The following is a 25,412-nucleotide window of genomic DNA, read 5'->3' on the forward strand; positions in this document are numbered from 1 at the left end:
GATATTCCTATTGACATCACGTGAAGTGACATCACCCCCTAATTGTATTGAGCCAGATCAGGGCCACGGTGGAGATGAGACTATTTCTGGACATAGACAGACCGGAAAAAAACAACCATTATGGAGTACAGAGAGGCTGATGATCAACAGAGCTCACAACACCTCCCTTTACGAGAGGCTACACTGATGTGATGTAGTAAGGCAGTTCTCATACTGATGTGATGTAAGGCAGTTCTCATACTGATGTGATGTGTGAGGCAGTTCTCACACTGATGTGATGTAAGGCAGTTCTCATACTGATGTGATGTGTGAGGCAGTTCTCATACTGATGTGATGTAAGGCAGTTCTCATACTGATGTGATGTAAGGCAGTTCTCATACTGATGTGATGTGTGAGGCAGTTCTCATACTGATGTGATGTGTGAGGCAGTTCTCATACTGATGTGATGTAAGGCAGTTCTCATACTGATGTGATGTGTGAGGCAGTTCTCATACTGATGTGATGTGTGAGGCAGTTCTCATACTGATGTGATGTGTGAGGCAGTTCTCATACTGATGTGATGTGTGAGGCAGTTCTCATACTGATGTGATGTAAGGCAGTTCTCATACTGATGTGATGTAAGGCAGTTCTCATACTGATGTGATGTGTGAGGCAGTTCTCATACTGATGTGATGTGTGAGGCAGTTCTCACACTGATGTGATGTAAGGCAGTTCTCATACTGATGTGATGTGTGAGGCAGTTCTCACACTGATGTGATGTAAGGCAGTTCTCATACTGATGTGATGTGTGAGGCAGTTCTCATACTGATGTGATGTGTGAGGCAGTTCTCATACTGATGTGATGTGTGAGGCAGTTCTCATACTGATGTGATGTGTGAGGCAGTTCTCACACTGATGTGATGTGTGAGGCAGTTCTCATACTGATGTGATGTGTGAGGCAGTTCTCATACTGATGTGATGTAAGGCAGTTCTCATACTGATGTGATGTGTGAGGCAGTTCTCATACTGATGTGATGTAAGGCAGTTCTCATACTGATGTGATGTAAGGCAGTTCTCATACTGATGTGATGTGTGAGGCAGTTCTCATACTGATGTGATGTAAGGCAGTTCTCATACTGATGTGATGTGTGAGGCAGTTCTCATACTGATGTGATGTAAGGCAGTTCTCATACTGATGTGATGTGTGAGGCAGTTTTTTTTATTTTTTATTTCACCTTTATTTAACCAGGTAAGCAAGTTGAGAACAAGTTCTCATTTACAATTGCGACCTGGCCAAGATAAAGCAAAGCAGTTCGACACATACAACGACACAGAGTTACACATGGAGTAAAACAAACATACAGTCAATAATACAGTAAAAAAAAACAAGTCTATATACAATGTGAGCAAATTAGGTGAGAAGGGAGGTAAAGGCAAAAAAGGCCATGGTGGCAAAGTAAATACAATATAGCAAGTAAAACACTGGAATGGTAGTTTTGCAATGGAAGAATGTGCAAAGTAGAAATAAAAATAATGGGGTGCAAAGGAGCAAAATAAATAAATAAATTAAATACAGTTGGGAAAGAGGTAGTTGTTTGTGTGAGGCAGTTCTCATACCGATGTGATGTGTGAGGCAGTTCTCATACCGATGTGATGTGTGAGGCAGTTCTCACACTGATGTGATGTGTGAGGCAGTTCTCACACTGATGTGATGTAAGGCAGTTCTCATACCGATGTGATGTGTGAGGCAGTTCTCATACCGATGTGATGTGTGAGGCAGTTCTCATACTGATGTGATGTGTGAGGCAGTTCTCACACTGATGTGATGTAAGGCAGTTCTCATACTGATGTGATGTGTGAGGCAGTTCTCATACTGATGTGATGTGTGAGGCAGTTCTCATACTGATGTGATGTGTAAGAGCGTCTGCTAAATGACTTAAATATAAATGTAAATGTGTGAGGCAGTTCTCATACTGATGTGATGTAAGGCAGTTCTCATACTGATGTGATGTGTGAGGCAGTTCTCATACTGATGTGATGTGTGAGGCAGTTCTCATACTGATGTGATGTGTAAGAGCGTCTGCTAAATGACTTAAATATAAATGTAAATGTGTGAGGCAGTTCTCATACTGATGTGATGTAAGGCAGTTCTCATACTGATGTGATGTGTGAGGCAGTTCTCATACTGATGTGATGTAAGGCAGTTCTCATACTGATGTGATGTGAGGCAGTTCTCATACTGATGTGATGTGTGAGGCAGTTCTCACACTGATGTGATGTAAGGCAGTTCTCATACTGATGTGATGTAAGGCAGTTCTCATACTGATGTGATGTGTGAGGCAGTTCTCACACTGATGTGATGTAAGGCAGTTCTCATACTGATGTGATGTAAGGCAGTTCTCATACCGATGTGATGTGTGAGGCAGTTCTCATACTGATGTGATGTAAGGCAGTTCTCATACCGATGTGATGTGTGAGGCAGTTCTCATACTGATGTGATGTGTGAGGCAGTTCTCATACCGATGTGATGTATGAGGCAGTTCTCATACCGATGTGATGTGTGAGGCAGTTCTCATACCGATGTGATGTGTGAGGCAGTTCTCATACTGATGTGATGTGTGAGGCAGTTCTCATACCGATGTGATGTGTGAGGCAGTTCTCATACTGATGTGATGTGTGAGGCAGTTCTCATACCGATGTGATGTGTGAGGCAGTTCTCATACTGATGTGATGTGTGAGGCAGTTCTCATACCGATGTGATGTGTGAGGCAGTTCTCATACCGATGTGATGTATGAGGCAGTTCTCATACTGATGTGATGTGTGAGGCAGTTCTCATACCGATGTGATGTATGAGGCAGTTCTCATACTGATGTGATGTGTGAGGCAGTTCTCATACCGATGTGATGTGTGAGGCAGTTCTCATACCAATGTGATGTGTGAGGCAGTTCTCATACCAATGTGATGTGTGAGGCAGTTCTCATACTGATGTGATGTGTGAGGCAGCTCTCATACTGATGTGATGTGTGAGGCAGTTCTCATACTGGTGTGATGTGTGTATTTATGTCAATCAGAACACTCATTCCACAGAGCGAGAGAGATCATGTTCACTAGGGTTATCTATTTTGGTGATACCGGTGTGATGTGTTAAACACAAGTTAAACACATATTTGACTGGTAGAAGGAGTGTGACCCCCGGTTAACCTGTGATGTCAGAGACACCGTTAATGCTGCGGGTTTGATTGAATGGCGTACGTACGTAGTGAGGTGGGAGGGGCTCTTTGTCATCACAGCGCCTCCTCTTTGCATCCCCTCCCTGGGAGGAGGAGTACCCCCCCGACGGGCCCTGGCGCTCCTCCACCGGTTGGCTGTCCGTCGATGACACTGACTTACTCTGCACACACACACACACACACAACAACACACACACACACACACAACAACACACACACACATAAAAGAGAGAAAAACACACAGCAGATAAGTCATACAGAAAATGCAACCAAACAACACATTTCTGAATGTGTTATTATGAATTAACTTTCTCCCTGACACTGACAACTTCATGTAAAATATGACTCTGATCATTGTACAAGAAGCCCATTTTCTGGCTATTTATACCAGAAAGAGCGTGGTGGGACTCCCCATAATAGAGGAATAAAACATCAAAGTGGAGTATTATTTCTGGGCTCTATGTGGCATAACTCTATTCTCTTTCATCGGTTGACTCCTACGGAAAGTTCTGCTCCTTAGAACTGTAGAGGACACAGGAAGGAAGCTGGTTGGACGGACATGACCAGAACACACAAAGAACCACAGTTTTCTCAACAAACTCCCCAGTCTTCTCCTCCATCTCTCACTCCCCCTCTCCTTCTTCCCCTCACTTTCTCTTTCTTCCTCTCTATTTAAAATTCAAAAATGTAATATTGGCACGACTTAACAAATACAAATTGATATGCATCTCTCCTACCTACTTCCATCCATATTTTGAAGGACGTTAAATTCAAACCGGACCTCTTATCAGACCATTGGGTAAAGGGGTTAAGAAAATAAAGAAAAGGCTATTGCACACTTAAATCATTTAGACTTTTTAATAAAATAGACACAGTCAAATGTTCTCCTTTTTACTTGCTCCCCTCAGAGTACCCTCCCTATTTCCTTCTTTCTTTCTTCTCTCCTTCTATATCTCTCATTTCTTCTCTCAACTCCTCCCTCTTTATGTTATTATCAGAGTGAGTGTGAGTGAGGACAGCTGTCTAATAGTCTGGTCTGTCGGTTCCCTCAGTTCCAACACACCAAGGTTATATCTAAACCACAGAGTAAGAGACAGCCCCATGACCATCCTACTGGACCCATATCACCATAATATTATTGTCTCCATAGAACTGACCAGTGTTCTATTGGACCTTAGTCAAGGAACAATATCACTGTTCTACTGTTGTACTCGCTTTAATAATTCTAGTACTGTTTTTTAAATTAATGGCAGCTCTCCAACAAAACATACGTTTTTTAGAGTTCCTCTTTAAAGAGACTCTCTTTCCCCCTCACTTTACATCACAGTCACATAAACACACACTCACACACAAGCACGCACGTACTGTATACACACGAAATGCACACACAAGCACATGAACAAGCACACACACACACGTTGGGGTTACTTACCCTGCTGGGCGCACCTTCTGGGGAAGGAACAGAGAGGGGGGAGGGAATTGACGTCAGTATAGATAATAATAACAACAATCCCACAGCAAGCCAAGGTCAACCTGAAAAACGGCCTGTCCCACTGCAATAAAAACACAAGCTTTGTATTGTGCATGTCTCCAATCTGCAGTGCTGCCCTCTCCGTCTCCACTCCTCTGACACAATGCTCTCTGTCTTCCTCTGTTCACTCATTCATGTCTGCTCTGTCTCTTTCTCTTCTGCACCAGGGACCTAGAAGTTTAACATATAACCACGCTACGTCAATATACAGCCTTGCAGGCAACGGAGTGCCATTTGTCACTTGTTTTATGTTTAATGAGTGCTTTTCTTAAAGATAGCCTAGTAGTTAGAGAAATGTTGCTTGATCGAATCCCCGAGCTGACAGGGTAAAAATCTGTCGTTCTGCCCCTGAAAAAGGCATTTCCCCGGTAGGCCGTCATTGTAAATAAGAATTTGTTCTTAACTGACTTGTGTAGTTAAATAAATGTTAAATAGAAAAATAAAATAATACTCTGCCACCCTTTGAGTTCAATTAAAGTTCAACCAAGTGGTTATTTTGTATCAAAAGCTGACACATTTCAGTACTACAACTCTCCACCAGTGTCCTTCACGTGGAGAACAGTCAGTGAGTCGTACCTCTCAGGTGCTCAGGGTCCAGGTGGTTGCGTTCGTCCTTGGAGGCCAGGTGGGCGGAGACTCCCAGGGCTCCAGTGAGGGCCAGTAGGCCCGAGCCTCCCCCCAGAGAGAGCCCTGACGGGTGGGGAGTCAGTGGGATACCTGGGGTGTGGTGAGACAGGTGCTGGAGCTGCTGCTGCTGTACACCAGGGAGACAGGGCAGGGGGGAGAGGGAAGAGGGGGAGAGAGAGAACAAGGAAAGATTAGAGGGAGAGAGAGACAGAAGACATGGAGAGAAAAATCGGTGAGAGTAGAGCAGAGGGAAAAAAAAGAGGACAGCGGCGAGAGAGAGAGGGAGGACAGGAGGAGGGAGAGAGAGATAGGGAGTAGGACAAATAGAGAGAAACCAAAATATAAAAGAGTAGACAGAGGGAGAGAAGAAAACAGAGGGGGAAAAAGATTGGGACGGAGGAAAAGGGAGAGGGGGGTACATAGAGATAAAGGGAACCTGTTTTCCCCGGGTCTTATTACAGCTTGTTTTGGCGTGTGTGTGTGTGTGTGTGTGTGTGTGTGTGTGTGTGTGTGTGTGTGTGTGTGTGTGTGTGTGTGTGTGTGTGTGTGTGTGTGTGTGAAAGTAGAGGGGCTTTCCAGTGAGAGCTTGTCTGAGCTCTCATCACATTACAGCCTACTTACACCCCATTGTTCCTCCCAGGATGATAAACACTGCAGAGAGAGAGGTGTGCATGCCACTGCCTGTAGGCTGTGTGTGTGTGTGTGTGTGTGTGTGTGTGTGTGTGTGTGTGTGTGTGTGTGTGTGTGTGTGTGTGTGTGTGTGTGTGTGTGTATGTGGACAGTGTCGCTGTCGGGGGTGTAATGGTTGTCATGGTGAATAGAGGTGACTCACCCCGATGATGCCGTTGAGTTCGGCCATAGTGACCTGCTTGGCCCTCTCCACTGCTTGGACCACCTGCTGTTGGTGCTACACACACACACACACACACACACACACGCACGCACGCACACACACACACACACACACACGCACACACACACGCACGCACACACACACATTACTTACCCCACCGTGTGCTGTTCCTAACATATACAGTATATTGTACCTGACATGTTTGTGATGGAACCAAATGCACATATATCACACAACAAACTTCAATACACACTATCAAACATACTGTATGCACACACAGTACAAATATATGCTCTGATTGAGCAACCACACACACACACACACACACACACACACACACACACACACACACAGAAAGTGTCACACATGCCCACACAAAAGTACGCAGCAGGACCACACTCAAACACCCCAAAACCCACACCTATTTACTCATTCAAGCACACACACAGTACGTAAACACACACACAAGTGAGAACACACACACTGTGTCAATATTGACCAAGGTAAAACCGCCACCAGTTCTGTGACCTTCCCTTCAGTGGACACACACTCATCACCGGACACACACACACACACACACACACACTTTACCTATACATTTTTTTATCACCACATTCTTGTCACACACATGGTATAGGGTCAAACATATTAACCTCAGTCAAGAAACTGCTAAGAAATTGTTTTGGGTCATTATGTACTTATGTCTTGATGAACACAGAGCAATATATACTTATGTCTTGATGAACACAGAGCAATATGTACTTATGTCTTGATGAACACAGAGCAATATATACTTATGTCTTGATGAACACAGAGCAATATATACTTATGTCTTGATGAACACAGAGCAATATGTACTTATGTCTTGATGAACACAGAGCAATATATACTTGTCTTGATGAACACAGAGCAATATATACTTATGTCTTGATGAACACAGAGCAATATATACTTATGTCTTGATGAACACAGAGCAATATGTACTTATGTCTTGATGAACACAGAGCAATATGTACTTATGTCTTGATGAACACAGAGCAATATGTACTTATGTCTTGATGAACACAGAGCAATATATACTTATGTCTTGATGAACACAGAGCAATATATACTTATGTCTTGATGAACACAGAGCAATATATACTTATGTATTGATGAACACAGAGCAATATGTACTTATGTCTTGATGAACACAGAGCAATATATACTTATGTCTTGATGAACACAGAGCAATATATACTTATGTCTTGATGAACACAGAGCAATATGTACTTATGTCTTGATGAACACAGAGCAATATATACTTATGTCTTGATGAACACAGAGCAATATATACTTATGTCTTGATGAACACAGAGCAATATGTACTTATGTCTTGATGAACACAGAGCAATATGTACTTATGTCTTGATGAACACAGAGCAATATATACTTATGTCTTGATGAACACAGAGCAATATGTACTTATGTCTTGATGAACACAGAGCAATATATACTTATGTCTTGATGAACACAGAGCAATATATACTTATGTCTTGATGAACACAGAGCAATATATACTTATGTCTTGATGAACACAGAGCAATATGTACTTATGTCTTGATGAACACAGAGCAATATATACTTATGTCTTGATGAACACAGAGCAATATATACTTATGTCTTGATGAACACAGAGCAATATGTACTTATGTCTTGATGAACACAGAGCAATATATACTTATGTCTTGATGAACACAGAGCAATATGTACTTATGTCTTGATGAACACAGAGCAATATATACTTATGTCTTGATGAACACAGAGCAATATGTACTTATGTCTTGATGAACACAGAGCAATATGTACTTATGACCATGTGGTTTCCATTGTAAGAACAGTATGAGCGTGTGTGTGTGTGTATGTGTGTGTGATACTTACCTCCTGAGAGAGGAAGGGGATGATCTGAGCACAGATGGCACTGAGACGCTTCACAATCTCCGCCTGCAACACACACACACACACACACTTCAGTCTTATCTTATGTATCATACAAGGTAATATAGTACATTATTCATTCCCTTGGGCCCCTAATATGTTTCAGGGAAGCAGCAGGAGCAACACAAACATACATCAATGAATGTACAGACTCTTCATCCATCCCTCTCACAGCTCGTATAATAATCAATAATGTCATTGAGGCAACTCAGGTTAGTAGGCATGTGATGGAGGTGGTTCGGTAATGAGTAACCCTTCCCGGGACCTGAAATCTTAGCACCTCAAGCTCATGCCTTTAGCTCAGCGGGCTAACACAGTCATGTGGCATGCAGGTGCCCTGGGTTCAAACCCAGTCGACAACAAGTGCATGAGAGAGAGACAAACAGAAAGAGTAAGAGGCCGCAAGAGAAAGAGAGAGATAGTAAGACAAAATGAGTGAGTGAGAGGGAGAGAGTCTTTAAAAGGCCAGCTGTGTTATTAGTCTCCAGTTTTCATATGGCCTTTCAACACCCTCCCTTTCTCATTTATCTCTCTCCTCCTCACTGCATTCGATGCCATTATTTCATCAATTATCTCTCACTTGCCAAAGGCCCATTGAAAATGCTCTTTCTAAGTGAGGACATCGAATTGTGTCTTCTACACATGGAGCCTAACAAACACACAACACATAACATGTCAATATATAATGTACACAAATGAAAGAATACAAATGCATGTGTACATGCACACACACACACACTGAGCCTCATTCTGTTGTCTTCCTCACTCAGGCGTTCTCTCGCTCTTTAACAGCCTTCCCACAGCCATTATTACTCTATTCATTCTTTCCCTCCCTCCCTCCCTCCCTCCCTCCCTCCCTCCCTCCCTCCCTTCCTTGATGGTTCTCTATGTATTTGTGTCCCTCCATGGATCCACTCCAACACATGTTTCTGACACACAGAGGGAGACAAAGGAGAGGAGAGGACAGTGACTGACAGGGTCTGATACACTCACACACCTGTCAGAAACAGCCAGCCCCATCTCAATGCAAGGCCAAATTCTACAACACAGCTCTCTAATAGATACAGCGCTCCGTTCGAAGGGGAGAGAAAACCTAGTTAATGATATAATGTGGGCTTGTGTGCATGCTGACTGGTGTGTGTGTGTGTGTGTGTGTGTCTGAAAGTGAGAGAGAGGAAGTGAAAGAGACAGAAAACAGAGTGAGCGGGAGGAGAGAGAGACACATTCAGTATTGATAGATAACTAATGTTGTGTTGCTTAGTGAAGGCCTGTAAAATGGGTATGGGGGAGTAGGGAGGGGGCAGGAACAGGGATTGTATTCTTACTGGACTGTGTCTACAATATACTGTTATGACACTGTGTAACATTAATACATGTAGCTAGACCAAGAAACTACAATCATTGAGTTGTTGACTAGCAATGAGCTGTTCAGAGAGTAGACTGCAGCCGCTGGCCTCCCTCGACCAGGCAGCCAACCCAGGAATTCTGATTCCAGATCAGTGCAGATGACCTGCCTCTGCTCTCACTAACAACACAACCATGGCTACAACTGATCCTAGATCAGTCAGACCGGAGTCTTGGCAGCCTGCTTCAAACAGAGCTCCGCACTGCTTCCTCTCCCCCATCTCTTTCTCCCTCTCTCTTCCTCCAGCGTAGGCCAGGTGTCAGCAACAACAACATGGACTTGTTGGGGAGAGCTCTGCCAAAAGAGTGCATAAGGGAGTTTTGGCAGGGCTGTGGATGGAGGGATGGGTGGATGGATACAAAGGAGGAGGTGAGGGCTGGTCAATAAACACCTGAGGATAAATAGTCTGCCAACAGAACACTGCTGCCTCTTTGTTTGGCGGAAAGAGGGAGAGATGAGGAGAGGAGAGGAGAGGAGAGGAGAGGAGAGGAGAGGAGAGGAGAGGAGAGGAGAGGAGAGGAGAGGAGAGGAGAGGAGAGGAGAGGAGAGGAGAGGAGAGGGAATGTTAGTCTATATTAGGCTACATTTAGAACAAACAAATCACCCTAAATTCCTCCAAAATGTGGGAGGAAGAGAAGATGGATGGATGAGAGGGAGGACAAGGACACAGTTCTCTGGAGGCTGTGGAGCACATCAGTCTGTCACTGCCTGAGGGGGACACACACAGTCACACACACACACACACACACAGTCACACACACACACACACACACACACACACACACACAGTCTGCACAGCTTTACTCAGCGTGCTCCCCCATCATCAGATCATTTCAGGGAAATAATTAATACAGTGAACTGAAACACAGGAGTCATTACTGATACTCTGAAACTAATGCAAGTGGATCATTGGTATGACATAGACAAGCTGCAGTAAGCTTTCCTGGAGCACTTACTTTATAACATGATGCAAAAGCTTTGCTAAGACAGTTGAATGTGAATGTGTGGGCTCGGCTAGGTTAGCTTAGCATAGTGAGGATGGGGGGGGGGGGGGGGGGGGGAGTTGCGATGGTGTATTTGGGCACTGCCAGCTGTGTCTTTCCCTGAGCCCCAGTGGGGCTGTGCTGGGTGAGAGTGTGTAGATATGGGTGTGTGTATGTGTGTGAGTGTTTCATTTTATGCGTGCGTGCCTGCCTGCATGTGTTCAGCAGTCCCCTTAGTCCCCCTCAGTCCTGTAGCAGCAGAAAGAGAGCGAGCAAGTGCCCCTGGCCAGACAGCCCTAGTCTATCCTTATCTCCCTCCCCCTGCTGCCTAATGGAACTGCTCTCCTCCCTCTGCAAACACTTCAAGGCAAATATTAGTAACCAGTGATGCACTAATCAGCCACTGATTGTGGTCAAAGCCACAGAGGTATTCAATAAAATAACTGATCTCTTCCTCCCTCGTCTATCACCCCTATTCTCTCTCTCACGCTCCTTTTCTCTCCCGCTCTATTCCCTCCCTCTCCTCTGTGCACTTAGACTCTGTTTCTCTTTTTTTCTCTCCCTTCCCTCTGCTCACTTGGTCTCTCTCTCTCTATTCATCCTGTTCACGAACCCTCCCTCTTCCTTTCTCTCCCTCGTTCTCTCTCTCTCTCTCCCTCTCTCTCTCTGGGCAGAGTGCCAGCCTCTCTTCCTGGCGCTAAGCCAGCAGCCCCCCCCCCCGCCCTCTGATTGATGGCCCCTCTATTTGGGAAGAGGAGGAAAAGAAACAGAGAGAGGGAATGAGGAAAGGAGAGCAGTAAAGCACACACACGCACACGTAAACACACACACACACGCACAATGAAAGAAAAACAAACAAACAGAGCACACACACACAGACAGATATTGACACAAAAAATATTGAAATGCTCTCATAAAAGCAACAGAGCCCACCATGAGAGGCATGGAGCATTAAGACAGAAACACAGACAGCCCCCGCCATACATACACGTTTATCCTGTACATACGACTAATACAACTTGAAACACACACACAAACACACTCCCTCTCTTACTAAGCCAGATATAGAGGCTCTGTCAAATAAACAGGAAAGACATACAACACTCTCATTCATGCATGTGCACACACACACACACACACACACCCACGTACAAACCACACACACAAGAACACACAAGAATACACACACATAAAATATACACACACAAAACACACATAGAGCGGCTCTTTAGCAGACAAAGAGAAGCCTTTACGGGACATCTGTGAAAACGCAGTCCTGCGGGCAAATTTCTGCCTGAGTCCCAGAGTTAGGGTTATTTTTAACAATATCTCTCGTAGGCTCCCCAGCAATATAATGCGCTTACCCATTACTCTGACATTCATATTCACACACTGCCAGCTTGCCAGCTTACCAGCTTGGGCTGACAGACTGCTACAGCTTTAAACTCCTGTCCACCACAAAGCAATTATACAGTACACAACTAGTCCCATACACTGGCCACACACATACACGATGGCAATACACATACACACTGGGGAAGCGCACATACACCTTGGTAGTACACATACACAACTCATTTTTATTTGTGTCTGAAAGGCACTGGAGCGTCCCGTTCACCGTTGGGGATCTACACAGACACACACACACAAAGCAAACAGACACACCACGCAGGAGAACACAGACGTTAGATAATGCTTTCGGTCTCACACATATATATGAACAGGCATGCATGTGTGCCCACACACACCTATAGACACACACACACAAACACACACTCGTTCATACACAAACCCCAAGCAGGGCATCTGTAGCTACTCAGTGGACTTTTGATCGAGTGACAAACCCATTAGGCTAAAAGGCTAGCTCCCTGGGAATGAATCACTCTCTCTCTCTCGCTCTCTCATTCCAACATGATTACATCACTCTCTCTCTCTCTGCCTCATTATTCACAAATGAGCTCTGTTACACATGCATGCACTCACACACTCCTACATCAAAGACACACACACAGAGCACATATGCTATAACATGTGCAAAGAGGGGTTGCACACATCAGTGATCACACACACATGCTGTGCACACACACACACAAACCGAGGGACGTTTGACCCGTCCAAAGCCTCCTCCAGCTGACCCACATACACCCCTCATCCTAATCCATCTCTTTAAATAAACAGAGAGAAAAAAGCACTGAACCCACTAAGATCAAGCCTGGATTAAAGGATAGAGGAGAGGAGGAGAGGAGGAGGTGATGGTGGTGAGAAAGAGGGGAGAGAGAGACCCAATCCTATTACAGGCAAATCAGTGTGTTGGAAATGAAGGCATTAAAGCAAAGCCCATCTTCATCTCTCTGCCACACAGCTCTGGATTCAGGTTATAATGCCATCTTCATCTCTCTGCCACACAGCTCTGGATTCAGGTTATAATGCCATCTTCATCTCTCTGCCACACAGCTCTGGTTTCAGGTTATAATGCCATCTTCATCTCTCTGCCACACAGCTCTGGTTTCAGGTTATAATGCCATCTTCATCTCTCTGCCACACAGCTCTGGTTTCAGGTTATAATGCCATCTTCATCTCTCTGCCACACAGCTCTGGTTTCAGGTTATAATGCCATCTTCATCTCTCTGCCACACAGCTCTGGATTCAGGTTATAATGCCATCTTCATCTCTCAGCCACACAGCTCTGGATTCAGGTTATAATGCCATCTTCATCTCTCTGCCACACAGCTCTGGATTCAGGTTATAATGCCATCTTCATCTCTCTGCCACACAGCTCTGGTTTCAGGTTATAATGCCATCTTCTTCATCTCTCTGCCACACAGCTCTGAATTCAGGTTATAATGCCATCTTCATCTCTCTGCCACACAGCTCTGGATTCAGGTTATAATGCCATCTTTATCTCTCTGCCACACAGCTCTGGTTTCAGGTTATAATGCCATCTTCATCTCTCTGCCACACAGCTCTGGATTCAGGTTATAATGCCATCTTTATCTCTCTGCCACACAGCTCTGGTTTCAGGTTATAATGCCATCTTCATCTCTCTGCCACACAGCTCTGGTTTCAGGTTATAATGCCATCTTCATCTCTCTGCCACACAGCTCTGGTTTCAGGTTATAATGCCATCTTCATCTCTCTGCCACACACAGCTCTGGTTTCAGGTTATAATGCCAGCTAAGCACAACCAGCCGAGGCTACGTATTAATATGCATTATATGTACACATAGAAACATAGTCTGGGCAGACAGCTAGCGGTAATTAGGCATGAGCGAGCAAACACACACACATTTATTATGCAGACACTAGAGCACACACATTTTGTAAACCCTCTCACTCTCTCTCTTTATCTCACTCACACACACAAACACTCAGCTAAATGGCGTCCAATAGAATAATGTGTGTGTGTGTGTTCAGTCTGACCCAACTCTGACTGTTGTTCTGGTCTGGGTCTGGCACTGAGGGAACAAACAGATAAAGAATGAGCATATAATGAGAGGTTTGTCCTTCACTCTATGCCAGATTGCTGTGAAACTCTCAGAGGAACGTGTCTGTCTGTCCGTTTGCATATGCCTGTCCATTGCTTGTCTATTAAACCTTATCCTTGTATCCAGCATTTCCACACCTTGGGCAAATTCACAATTCTTCACACGCACACACTTCTGTAGGCCTAGCACTGAATATATAACTAGCCTTCTGTAGGGCATTATCACTTACTATATCCACTGAGCCGTCTAGAATGAATATATACACTGCCGTTCAAAAGTTTGGGGTCATTTAGAAATGTTCTTGTTTTTGAAAGAAAAGCTGATTTTTTGTCCATTAAAATAACATCAAATGGATCAGAAATACAGTGTAGACATGGTTGATGTTGTAAATGACTATTGTAGCTGGAAACAGCTGGTTTTAAATGGAATATCTACATAGGCATACAGAGGCCCATTTTCAGCAACCATCACTCCTGTGTTCCAATGGCACGTTGTTTTAGCTAATCCAAGTTTATCATTTTAAAAGGCTATTTGATCATTAGAAAACCCATTTGCAATTATGTTAGCACAGCTGAAAACTGTTGTCCTGATTAAAGAAGCAATACAACTGGCCTTCTTAGGACTAGTTGAGTATCTGGAGCATCAGCATTTGTGGGTTCGATTACAGGCTCAAAATGACCAGAAACAAAGACCTTTCTTCTGAAACTCAGTCTATTCTTCTTCTGAGAAATGAAGGCTATTCCATGCCAAGAAACTAAAGATCTGGTACAACCCTGTGTACTACTCCCTTCACAGAACAGCAAAAACGGTCTCTAACCAGAATGAATATAAAGAGGAGCAAGAGGACAAGTACATTAGAGTGTCTAGTTTGAGAAACAGACGCCTCACAAGTCCTCGACTGGCAGCGTCATTAAATAGTACCCGCGAAACACCAGTCTCAACGTCAACCGTGAAGAGTTGGGATGCTGGCCTTCTAGGCAGAGTTGCAAAGAAAGGGCCATATCTCAGACTGGCCAATAAAAATAAAAGACTAAGATGGGTAAAAAAAAACAGACACTGGACAGAGGAACTCTGCCTAGAAGGCCAGCATCCCGGAGTCGCCTCTTCACTGTTGACGTTGAGACTGGTGTTTTGCGAGTACTATTTAATGAAGCTGCCAGTTGAGGACTTGAGGCGTCTGTTTCTCAAACTAGACACCAAACTTTGAACAGTAGTGTACAGTAGAACTGTGAACAGAGTGCCTTGCAGGCCAATATCCTTGAATACAGTATATCACTAAATATAGTATGTAACTAGTCTTCTGCAGACCTATGTACAGAAAGTATTCAGACCCCTTGAATTTTTCCACATTATGTTACGTTACAGCATTATTCTAAAATGTATTAAATTGTTGTTATTTTCTCATCAATCTACACACAATAGCCCATAAATATAAAGCAATAACAGGTTCTGTATTAAGGCCCTTTACTCAGTACCTTGTTGAAGCACCTTCGGAAGTGATTACAGCCTTGACTTTTCATGGGTATGATGCTACAAGCTTGGCACAACTTTATTTTGGGAATTTCTTCCATTCTTCCCTCTCAAGCTCTGTCAGGTTGGATGGGGAGGGTCACTGCACAGCTATTTTCAGGTCTCTCCAGAGATGTTAGATCGGGTTCAAGTCCGGGCTCTGGCTGGGACATTCAGAGACTTGTCCCGAAGCCACTCCTGCGTTGTCTTGGCTGTGTGCTTAGGGTCGTTGTCCTGTTGGAAGGCGAACCTTCGGTCCAGTCTGAAGTCCCGAGGGCTCTGGAGCAGGTTTTCGTGAAGGATCTCTCGGGACTTTGCTCCGTTCATCTTTCCCTTGATCCTGACTAGTCTCCCAGTCCATGCCGCTGAAAAACATCCCCACAGTATGATGCTGCCACCACCATGCTTCACTGTAAGGATGGTGCCAAGTTCCCTCCAGAGTGATGCTTGTCATTCAGGCCAAAGACTTTCATCAGACCAGAGAATCTTGTTTCTCATGGTCTGAGAGTCCTTTAGGTGCCTTTTGGCAAACTCCAAGTGGGCTGTCATGTGCCTTTTACTGAGGAGTGGCTTCCATTTGGCCACTCTTCCATAAAGGCCTGATTTGGTGAAGTGCTGCAGAGATGGTTGTCCTTTTGGAATGGTCTCCCATCTCCCCAGAGGAACCCAGAGGAGCTCTGTCAGAGTGACCATAGGGTGCTTGGTCACCTCCCTGACCAAGGCCCTTCTCCCCTGATTGCTCAGTTTGGCCGGGCGACCAGCTCTAGGAAGAGTCTTGGTGGTTCCAAACTTCTTGCACTGTGTTCTGGGGACCTTCAATGCTGCAGAAATGTTTTGGTACCCTTCCCCATTGTGCCTCGACACAAACCTATCGCTGAGCTCTACTGACAATTCCTTGAATCTCATGGCTTGGTTTTTGCTCTGACATACACTGTCAACTGTGGGACCTTACAGACAGCTGTGTGCCTTTCCAAATCATGACCAATCAATTGAATTTACCACAGGTGGAATCCAATCAAGTTGTAGAAACATCTCAAGGAGGATCAATGGAAACAGGATGCAGCTGAGCTCAATTTCGAGTCTCATATAAAGGGTCTGAATTGTTATGTAAATAAGCTATTTATGATTTTGCTTTGTCATTATGGGGTATTGTGTGTAGATTGATGAGGAAATGTTGCATTTAATACATTTTAGAATATGGCTATAATGTAACAAAATGTGGAAAAAGTCAATGGGTCTGAATACTTTCCAAATACACTCTATATTGCATATACTGTATACACGGTGTACAAAACATTAGGAATACCTTCCTAATATTGAGTCAGAACAGCCTCAATTTGTTGGGGCATGGACTCGACAAGCGTTCCACAGGCATACTGGCTCATGTTGACTCCTTTGGGTGGTGGACCATTCTTGATACACATGGGAAACTGTTGAGTGTGAAAAACCCAGCAGCGTTGCAGTTCTTGACACATTTAAACCAGTGCGCCTGTCACCTACAACTATACCCGTTCAAAGGCTCTTATATATTTCACCCATTCACCCTCTGAATGGCACACATACAATTCATGTCTCAATTGTCTCAAGGCTTAAAAATGTCATGCTTAAGTAAAAGTAAAGGTTCTTTTAAGATAAATTTACTCAAGTTAAAGTCAAAAGTCACCCAGTAAAATACTATTTTAGTAAAAGTAAAGGTTCTTTTAAGATAAATTTACTCAAGTTGAAGTCAAAAGTCACCCAGTAAAATACTATTTTAGTAAAAGTAAAGTTTCTTTTAAGATACATTTACTCAAGTTAAAGTCAAAAGTCACCCAGTAAAATACTATTTTAGTAAAAGTAAAGGTTCTTTTAAGATAAATTTACTCAAGTTAAAGTCAAAAGTCACCCAGTAAAATACTATTTTAGTAAAAGTAAAGGTTCTTTTAAGATAAATTTACTCAAGTTGAAGTCAAAAGTCACCCAGTAAAATACTATTTTAGTAAAAGTAAAGGTTCTTTTAAGATAAATTTACTCAAGTTAAAGTCAAAAGTCACCCAGTAAAATACTATTTTAGTAAAAGTAAAGGTTCTTTTAAGATAAATTTACTCAAGTTGAAGTCAAAAGTCACCCAGTAAAATACTATTTTAGTAAAAGTAAAGGTTATTTTAAGATAAATTTACTCAAGTTAAAGTCAAAAGTCACCCAGTAAAATACTATTTTAGTAAAAGTAAAGGTTCCTTTAAGATACATTTACTCAAGTTAAAGTCAAAAGTCACCCAGTAAAATACTATTTTAGTAAAAGTAAAGGTTCTTTTAAGATACATTTACTCAAGTAAAGTCAAAAGTCACCCAGTAAAATACTATTTTAGTAAAAGTAAAGGTTCTTTTAAGATACATTTACTCAAGTTAAAGTCAAAAGTCACCCAGTAAAATACTATTTTAGTAAAAGGTTCTTTTAAGATACATTTACTCAAGTTAAAGTCAAAAGTCACCCAGTAAAATACTATTTTAGTAAAAGTAAAGGTTCTTTTAAGATAAATTTACTCAAGTTGAAGTCAAAAGTCACCCAGTAAAATACTATTTTAGTAAAAGTAAAGGTTCTTTTAAGATACATTTACTCAAGTTAAAGTCAAAAGTCACCCAGTAAAATACTATTTTAGTAAAAGTAAAGGTTCTTTTAAGATAAATTTACTCAAGTTGAAGTCAAAAGTCACCCAGTAAAATACTATTTTAGTAAAAGTAAAGGTTCTTTTAAGATAAATTTACTCAAGTTAAAGTCAAAAGTCACCCAGTAAAATACTATTTTAGTAAAAGTAAAGGTTCTTTTAAGATAAATTTACTCAAGTTAAAGTCAAAAGTCACCCAGTAAAATACTATTTTAGTAAAAGTAAAGGTTCTTTTAAGATACATTTACTCAAGTTAAAGTCAAAAGTCACCCAGTAAAATACTATTTTAGTAAAAGTAAAGGTTCTTTTAAGATAAATTTACTCAAGTTAAAGTCAAAAGTCACCCAGTAAAATACTATTTTAGTAAAAGTAAAGGTTCTTTTAAGATAAATTTACTCAAGTTGAAGTCAAAAGTCACCCAGTAAAATACTATTTTAGTAAAAGTAAAGGTTCTTTTAAGATAAATTGACTCAAGTTAAAGTCAAAAGTCACCCAGTAAAATACTATTTTAGTAAAAGTAAAGGTTCTTTTAAGATAAATTTACTCAAGTTGAAGTCAAAAGTCACCCAGTAAAATACTATTTTAGTAAAAGTAAAGGTTCTTTTAAGATAAATTTACTCAAGTTAAAGTCAAAAGTCACCCAGTAAAATACTATTTTAGTAAAAGTAAAGGTTCTTTTAAGATACATTTACTCAAGTTGAAGTCAAAAGTCACCCAGTAAAATACTATTTTAGTAAAAGTAAAGGTTCTTTTAAGATACATTTACTCAAGTTAAAGTCAAAAGTCACCCAGTAAAATACTATTTTAGTAAAAGTAAAGGTTCTTTTAAGATACATTTACTCAAGTTAAAGTCAAAAGTCACCCAGTAAAATACTATTTTAGTAAAAGTAAAGGTTCTTTTAAGATACATTTACTCAAGTTAAAGTCAAAAGTCACCCAGTAAAATACTATTTTAGTAAAAGTAAAAGACTATGCTTCAATATACTTAATTAGCTAAAGTAGAAGTAAATGCTATAAATCCTTTCAAATTCCTTATACAGTGTTAAGCAAACCAGATGGCAATATTTTCTTGTTTTTGATATGTACGGATAGCCAGGGGGACACTACAACAAATAACAAACAAAGCATTTGTGTTTAGTGAGTCCGCCAGATCAGAGGCAGTAGGAATGACCACGTGTTATCTTGGTAAGTGTGTGAATTATAAAAAATGTCTTGTCCTACTAATCATTGGGGCGGCAGGGTAGCCTAGTGGTTAGAGCGTTGGACTAGTAACCGAAAGGTTGCAAGTTCGAATCCCCGAGCTGACAAGGTACTGCCCCTGAACAGGCAGTTAACCCACTGTTCCTAGACTGTCATTGAAAATAAGAACTTGTTCTTAACTGACTTGCCTAGTAAAATAAAGGTAAAATAAAAAAATAAAAATCCTTCCCTTGATCCTGACTAGTCTCACAGTCCCTGCTGCTGAAAAACATCTCCACAGTATGATGCTGCCACCATCATGCGTCACGGTAGGGATGGTGCCAGGTTTCCTCCAGACATGACGCTTGGCATTCAGGCCAAAGACTCTAATCTTGGTTTCATCATACCAGATAATCTAATTTCTCATGGTCTGAGAGTCCTTTAGGTGCCTTTTGGCAAACTCCAAGCGGGCTGTCATGTGGCTTCTGCATGGCCACTCTACCATAAAGACCTGATTGGTGGAGTGCTGCCGAGATGGGTGTCCTTCTGGAAGGTTCTCGATTCTGCAAAGAGAAACTCTGGAGATCTGTCAGAGTGATCATCAGGTACTTGGTCACTTCCCTGACCAAGACCCTTCTCCCCCGATTGCTCAGTTTGGCCGGGCGGCCAGATCTAGGAAGAGTCTTGGTGGTTCCATACTTCTTCCATCTAAGAATGATGGAGGCTACTGCGTTCTTGGGGACCTTATATAGACAGGTGTGTGCCTTTCCAAATCATGTCCAATCAATTGAATTTACCACAGATGGACTCAAATCAAGTTGTAAAAACATCTCAAGGATGATCAATGGAAACAGGATCCACCTGAGCTCAATTTCGAGTCTCATAGCATAGGGTCTGAATACTTATGTAAATAATGTTTTTCTGTTATTTATTTTTAATACATTTGCAAAAATGTTTGCTTTGTCATTATGGGGTATAGTGTATGTTGATGAGGAAAAACATTTATTTAATCTATTTTAGAAGAAGGTTGTAACGTAACAACATTTGGAAAAGGGGAAGGGGTGTGAATACTTTCCAAATGTGCTGTATTTCACTGCATATTCAACCCCTGTACTGAGGCTTCATTTGGACGCAGATCCGTGAGACTTCTGAGAATGTATAGCATGGAATATATAACTAGCAGCCTGCAGACCTAAAACATCACGTGTTGATATGACTTCATTTCTGCCAACATATACTGTATATCACTGAATAAGTAAACCCAGTCTACTAGTCCTTCAATGGTCCTACATACAGTATCAGTGGTGCTCCCCTATCTTTCACCCAGTGAGGCAGAGAAGTGTATGCTGTGCTCCGTTAGCTGTTCTCTGATCTAAAGCTACCATAATGCCATAGCTGATCACTGATCACCATCTACACGGCAGGAAGGGAGGGGAAAACAGAACACACACACAGATAGATAGTATCAGATCAGTTAGTATCAGATCAGTTAGTATCAGATCAGTTAGTATCAGATCAGTTAGTATCAGATCAGATAGTATCAGATCAGATAGTATCAGATCAGATAGTATCAGATCAGTTAGTATCAGATCAGTTAGTATCAGATCAGTTAGTATCAGATCAATCAGTATCAGATCAGATAGTATCAGATCAGATAGTATCAGATCAGATAGTATCAGATCAGTTAGTATCAGATCAGTTAGTATCAGATCAGTTAGTATCAGATCAATCAGTATCAGATCAGAAAGTATCAGATCAATTAGTATCAGTAGCCCTGTTGGCAGCCGGCCCATTCCCTCCAAATCCTCTCCTATACACATCCCTCCCCGATCAGTAGAAGCTAAAGGGACTCTGACTCTTGTAGACAGCGAGTGACCGCGATGTCTCAATTAATGGCAGCAGCACATGAGATGGCCCTGTGCGTGAAAATGAGGAGAGTAATGGCACACGACTAGGGCTGGGAAGAGAGGAACTAAGAGCAGATACTGCTAAACGTATTCATGATTCATTATTCCTCGCCAGAGCTCAAAGCTCCCCTTGTCGTTTCTCGGTGCACTCGCTCTTTTTTTCCCCTTCTTTCACCCTCTCTTTCTCTGGCTCTCACTCATCCTTCCTCTCTATCTCTTTTCTCTCTCATATCACACTCTCTCTATTTAACTCCCCCTCTCTCTTTTTTGCTCAACACCTCTCTCTCCCCCTCTCTTTTCACTGTCTCAGCTTTCCTTTCCCTTCTCCTGTGCCCCACCCCCCTCTCTCTCCTCAGCTGCTCTCTCTTCCTCTCTCTCATTCCCTCCTTCCCTTACTCTCCATCCCTCCCCTCTCCCTTTCTGGAGTAGTACAGGCAGATCTCTGTTCATGTCTCCTCTAAGGTGACAGTAGAGCTTACAGTGGAGCTCCGACTGCCTGGCTACTGGCTAACGGCCCCCTTTCACTACACACTCTGTGGTTCTGGATCTGTTAGCTTTGGATCTGTGGTTCTGGGGCTTAGTTTCACTGGGGCTCGTTCTGTTAGCCTTGGGTCTACCGGGTTCTGTTAGACCTGGGTCTATCTGTGGTACTGGGTCTGTTTGGTTCTGCTAAACACCATCAGACATTTTCACTGCTGTCCGTGATGCCGTAGTAGAAGCCTGGAAGTCACCTTGAATGAAGGCGTCAGTCAAGTGGATAACGCGCCACAACGCTCACTCTGCAACAATGTGCCACGTGTCTGTCAATGGCACATTAGCTGGAAATGTGAGGAAAAGACAGGGACATGGGGTGCCTGCCAGGACTCTGCTGCTCATGACGCACCCACACACATATGCACACCACACACACACACCCTACTGTGACAAACACACTCTTTCAGATAGTACGAGAAATACTGCAATTCATGCATATGAAACGCACACACATAAGAGCATGTGTGTGTGTGTGTGTGTGTGTGTGTGTGTGTGTGTGTGTGTGTGTGTGTGTGTGTGTGTGTGTGTGTGTGTGTGTGCGTGCGCGTGAGATCGAGAAAGCGGCTGATGTCAGGGAGGGCTGAAACGGATGGTGATTGTGGTGTTTGTCCTCCGCTGCTCCCTGTAAAGACCATCACTGAAGCAGACCAGACAACACACACTGTAATACTGACATACAGTAACATCTCTCTTACCTGTTTGTGCATCTCAATGTTCAGCCCGTAGGACATCTCATAGTACTGCAGAGAGAGAAAACAACAGTATTCAATGAGTATACAGAGGTAATAGATCAAATACTGTAGAATCAAGGGATCAATCATGTGTGTGTGTGCGTCTGTTCGTGTCCACATGGTGGAAATGTGAGAGTGTGTGTGTGTGTGTGTGTGTGTGTGTGTGTGTGTGTGTGTGTGTGTGTGTGTGTGTGTCAGTCTGTATGAGGCTGTTTGTCTCTCTCAGTGCCAGCGTGGGTGTGTGTGTGTGTGTACACACAGTAATGTGCAGTAATAACTTCCATCCAGGGTTGGAGAGACAGGGAGGATCAGTCGTTGTGACAAAGCCAGTCTCAGTAGGCACATGAACAGCACCGAGAGTGAGGACCATCAAACCGGACTATGGACACTAGTCTCTCCTCTCTGTTTCTGTCTCTTCTCTCCCTCCCTGAATCTCTTACTTTGCCTCTTTCTCTATTTGTCTCTCGCTCTTGATCTCTCTCTCTCTGGCATATCTGTTTCTTTCTCCGTCTCTATTGCGCACAAACACACGTACCCTCTTCTTTCTTTTGTCCATCTCTGAATCCTCTCCTCTGGCCCTCTCCTCAGCATCATAAAAGCTATTTTCTTCTCATCATGTCCTCCCTCCACCTCTCCATCATCATTCTTATTAATTCACTCTCTCTCTCTCTCTCTTGCTCTCTAACCATTCTTAAGAATGCTCATTCTCTATCTTTCTCTCTATCATAATAGATACTGTAAGTGGTGTACCGAGGACCAGTATGTTAATGTAGTGGTATATTGGACAACACAAGCCACTTCACAGAGCAGTCTGTATAGAGGAATAAGGACCATGTAATGATTTTGTAAATAGGCTGAAAGACACTGTATAAGGTTCTATGGAGAACCAACACGGCTGGACCCGTATGAGTGTGTGTATGTGTGTGTCTGTGTGTGTGTGTGTCTGTGTGTGTGGGGGGGGTTGAATTTATGTAAGATTAAAAACATGATCTTTAGCCCCAAACGTACTGTACTGTGTTACTACAAGGAATTCATCCAGCTCAACCACACCAAAATACATGTAATCTTTAAACAGTCCATATTCTCATTCACCTTATCTACACTCGTTCATTTTCATGGTGTACATTCCTATAACACTGCTCCAGACATGCTATTCCAAGGCCCCACTGTATCATTCTCAGTGATATAAAAGAATGGCCTTAAAATCCCCATGCAGGTTTATGATCTCAGGTGAAAAACCAAGCTAAGCTAGCTAAGAGCCCCAACACTACACAACAGCAGCGGCAGGCAGCCACAGAGCAGAGTTGTTGTAGCGTTGTGCAGGTTTGTCTGTTCTGTTTCTTAATGGCTTCATCTTTCCCTAGCTGCTTGCCTGCCAGCCCCCCTTATATAATCTCTCCCTCGTGTCAGTGCATTCTCATTGAGCGCCGTGTGTATAATCCCTGGTATGTTGGTGCGTGTGTGTGTGTGTGTGTGTCAGTCTGGAGCAGATTGTGCCCGGTATGTGGCGGATGTGGCAGAGGCTCAGCCCGGCGGAGAAACAGTAAGCCAGCCTGCTGACATCGCTCACCCAACCACCACAACGAGGAGGGTGTGTGGTGTGTGTGTGTGTGTGTGTGTGTGTGTGTGAGACTGTGTGTGTATCAGTGTGTATGAGAGAGCAACAGACAGACAGAACATGAGGGAGACAGAGAAAGGAGTGTGTATGTGTGTCGCAGTGATGTAGGTTTGTGTGTGTGTGTGAGGGTGTTGGGCCCTCAGGCTAGACCCTGCTTGGCTAACTAGTCCACAGCCATCAACAACATCCACCCCCTATCGGTCTCTCTAGCCTTTAGTCTGACATACAGACACACTGTCGTTTGAGCAACCAACTATAAAGCATTCCTTCACTTCATTCAACCAGCTGCAGCTCTTTTCTTTCTCTCTCTCTCTGCTGTTCATCTCTCGCTCTCTTCTTCCATTCATCTCAGAGTGTTTGCGCTCTCCTTTGCCCTTCCATTTCACTGTGAGTCATCGTGTTGAGTGAGTGTCAGAGTGTCTCGCCAGCCAGCCTGTGTCTTTACTATTCTGTTAAGGCAATCTCTAGACTTAAGAAGAAGCTTTGTGGAGTGCATCTAATCCAAGGTGATTTGGCTAAATGGGATGTGTGTAAGTGCCTGCACGTAGACTGCATTGTTCATCAGCGTCCCTCAGGTGTGCCTGTCTCTTCACTTCTCAATCTCCTCCCATACAGACAGATACTATCAGTGTGTTAGTGTAATACATTATTAGAAAGCACTTCTCACATATCCTTAAGACTAACCAGATCTGACTTTTAGCTCTGCATTAACTCCACATAGCGAAGTAACTAAATCCCTAAAAGTAGATTTAGGACAGAAGGTCTTTACATCTTGTTTCATCATCAGAGTTGGAGAAATATGACCAAATCCCAACCAAAATGGATTGACCTTGGAGTGGCCTTTCTTATTGGGCCTACGAGGGGCTTATGTTGATGGAGCCCCCAGCAGCCGATCTTTGTGAATATGTGTGTGCTGCTGTGCTCCTCCATGTTACCAGACACTTCAGACAGGTTTAAGACTCTTAAAACAGCCACAATCCTCAGCTACATCTAGCTCCTGTTTTTTTCCCACTAAATCGTAAGCTCACAGTATCATATGTCATAGAGACCGTTAGCTTACCGGGGACCAATCATTTTACAATTCTATCCTCATCCCTCTCTCTCTCTCCCTCCCTCTCTCCCTTTTCCTCAGCCCTGGTTCTCTCCTTCCTCCCCTCCCTTCCTCTCACACTCCCTCCATCTCTCTCTCCCTGGCAATCTGTGACTTTTATGTTCCTG

At 43.0% G+C, this 25,412-nt stretch overlaps 1 protein-coding gene across 5 annotated transcripts in view; it reads right to left on the reverse strand.

Annotated features, from left to right (window-relative positions):
- LOC115108336 (transducin-like enhancer protein 4) overlaps nt 1-25,412 on the reverse strand; it is a 103,880-nt gene that overhangs the window by 42,765 nt on the left and 35,703 nt on the right. For 3 of the 5 annotated variants that reach the window (XR_010460928.1, XM_065009021.1, XM_029632540.2), the window contains exons 4-9: nt 22,541-22,585; nt 8,142-8,204; nt 6,201-6,275; nt 5,318-5,495; nt 4,643-4,659; nt 3,237-3,371 (exon numbers count right to left, since the gene is read on the reverse strand). Coding sequence is in view for 4 of the 5 variants with exons in the window: in XM_065009021.1 (XP_064865093.1) it covers nt 3,237-3,371; nt 4,643-4,659; nt 5,318-5,495; nt 6,201-6,275; nt 8,142-8,204; nt 22,541-22,585 (513 nt within the window). In the remaining variant the exon portion in view is untranslated. The remainder of the gene's footprint in view (nt 1-3,236; nt 3,372-4,642; nt 4,660-5,317; nt 5,496-6,200; nt 6,276-8,141; nt 8,205-22,540; nt 22,586-25,412) is intronic. The other 2 variants (XM_065009019.1, XM_065009020.1) reach the window with 2 other exon arrangements.

This window comes from Oncorhynchus nerka, linkage group LG24 (assembly GCF_034236695.1).
Source record: "Oncorhynchus nerka isolate Pitt River linkage group LG24, Oner_Uvic_2.0, whole genome shotgun sequence".
Lineage (NCBI taxonomy): Eukaryota > Metazoa > Chordata > Actinopteri > Salmoniformes > Salmonidae > Oncorhynchus > Oncorhynchus nerka.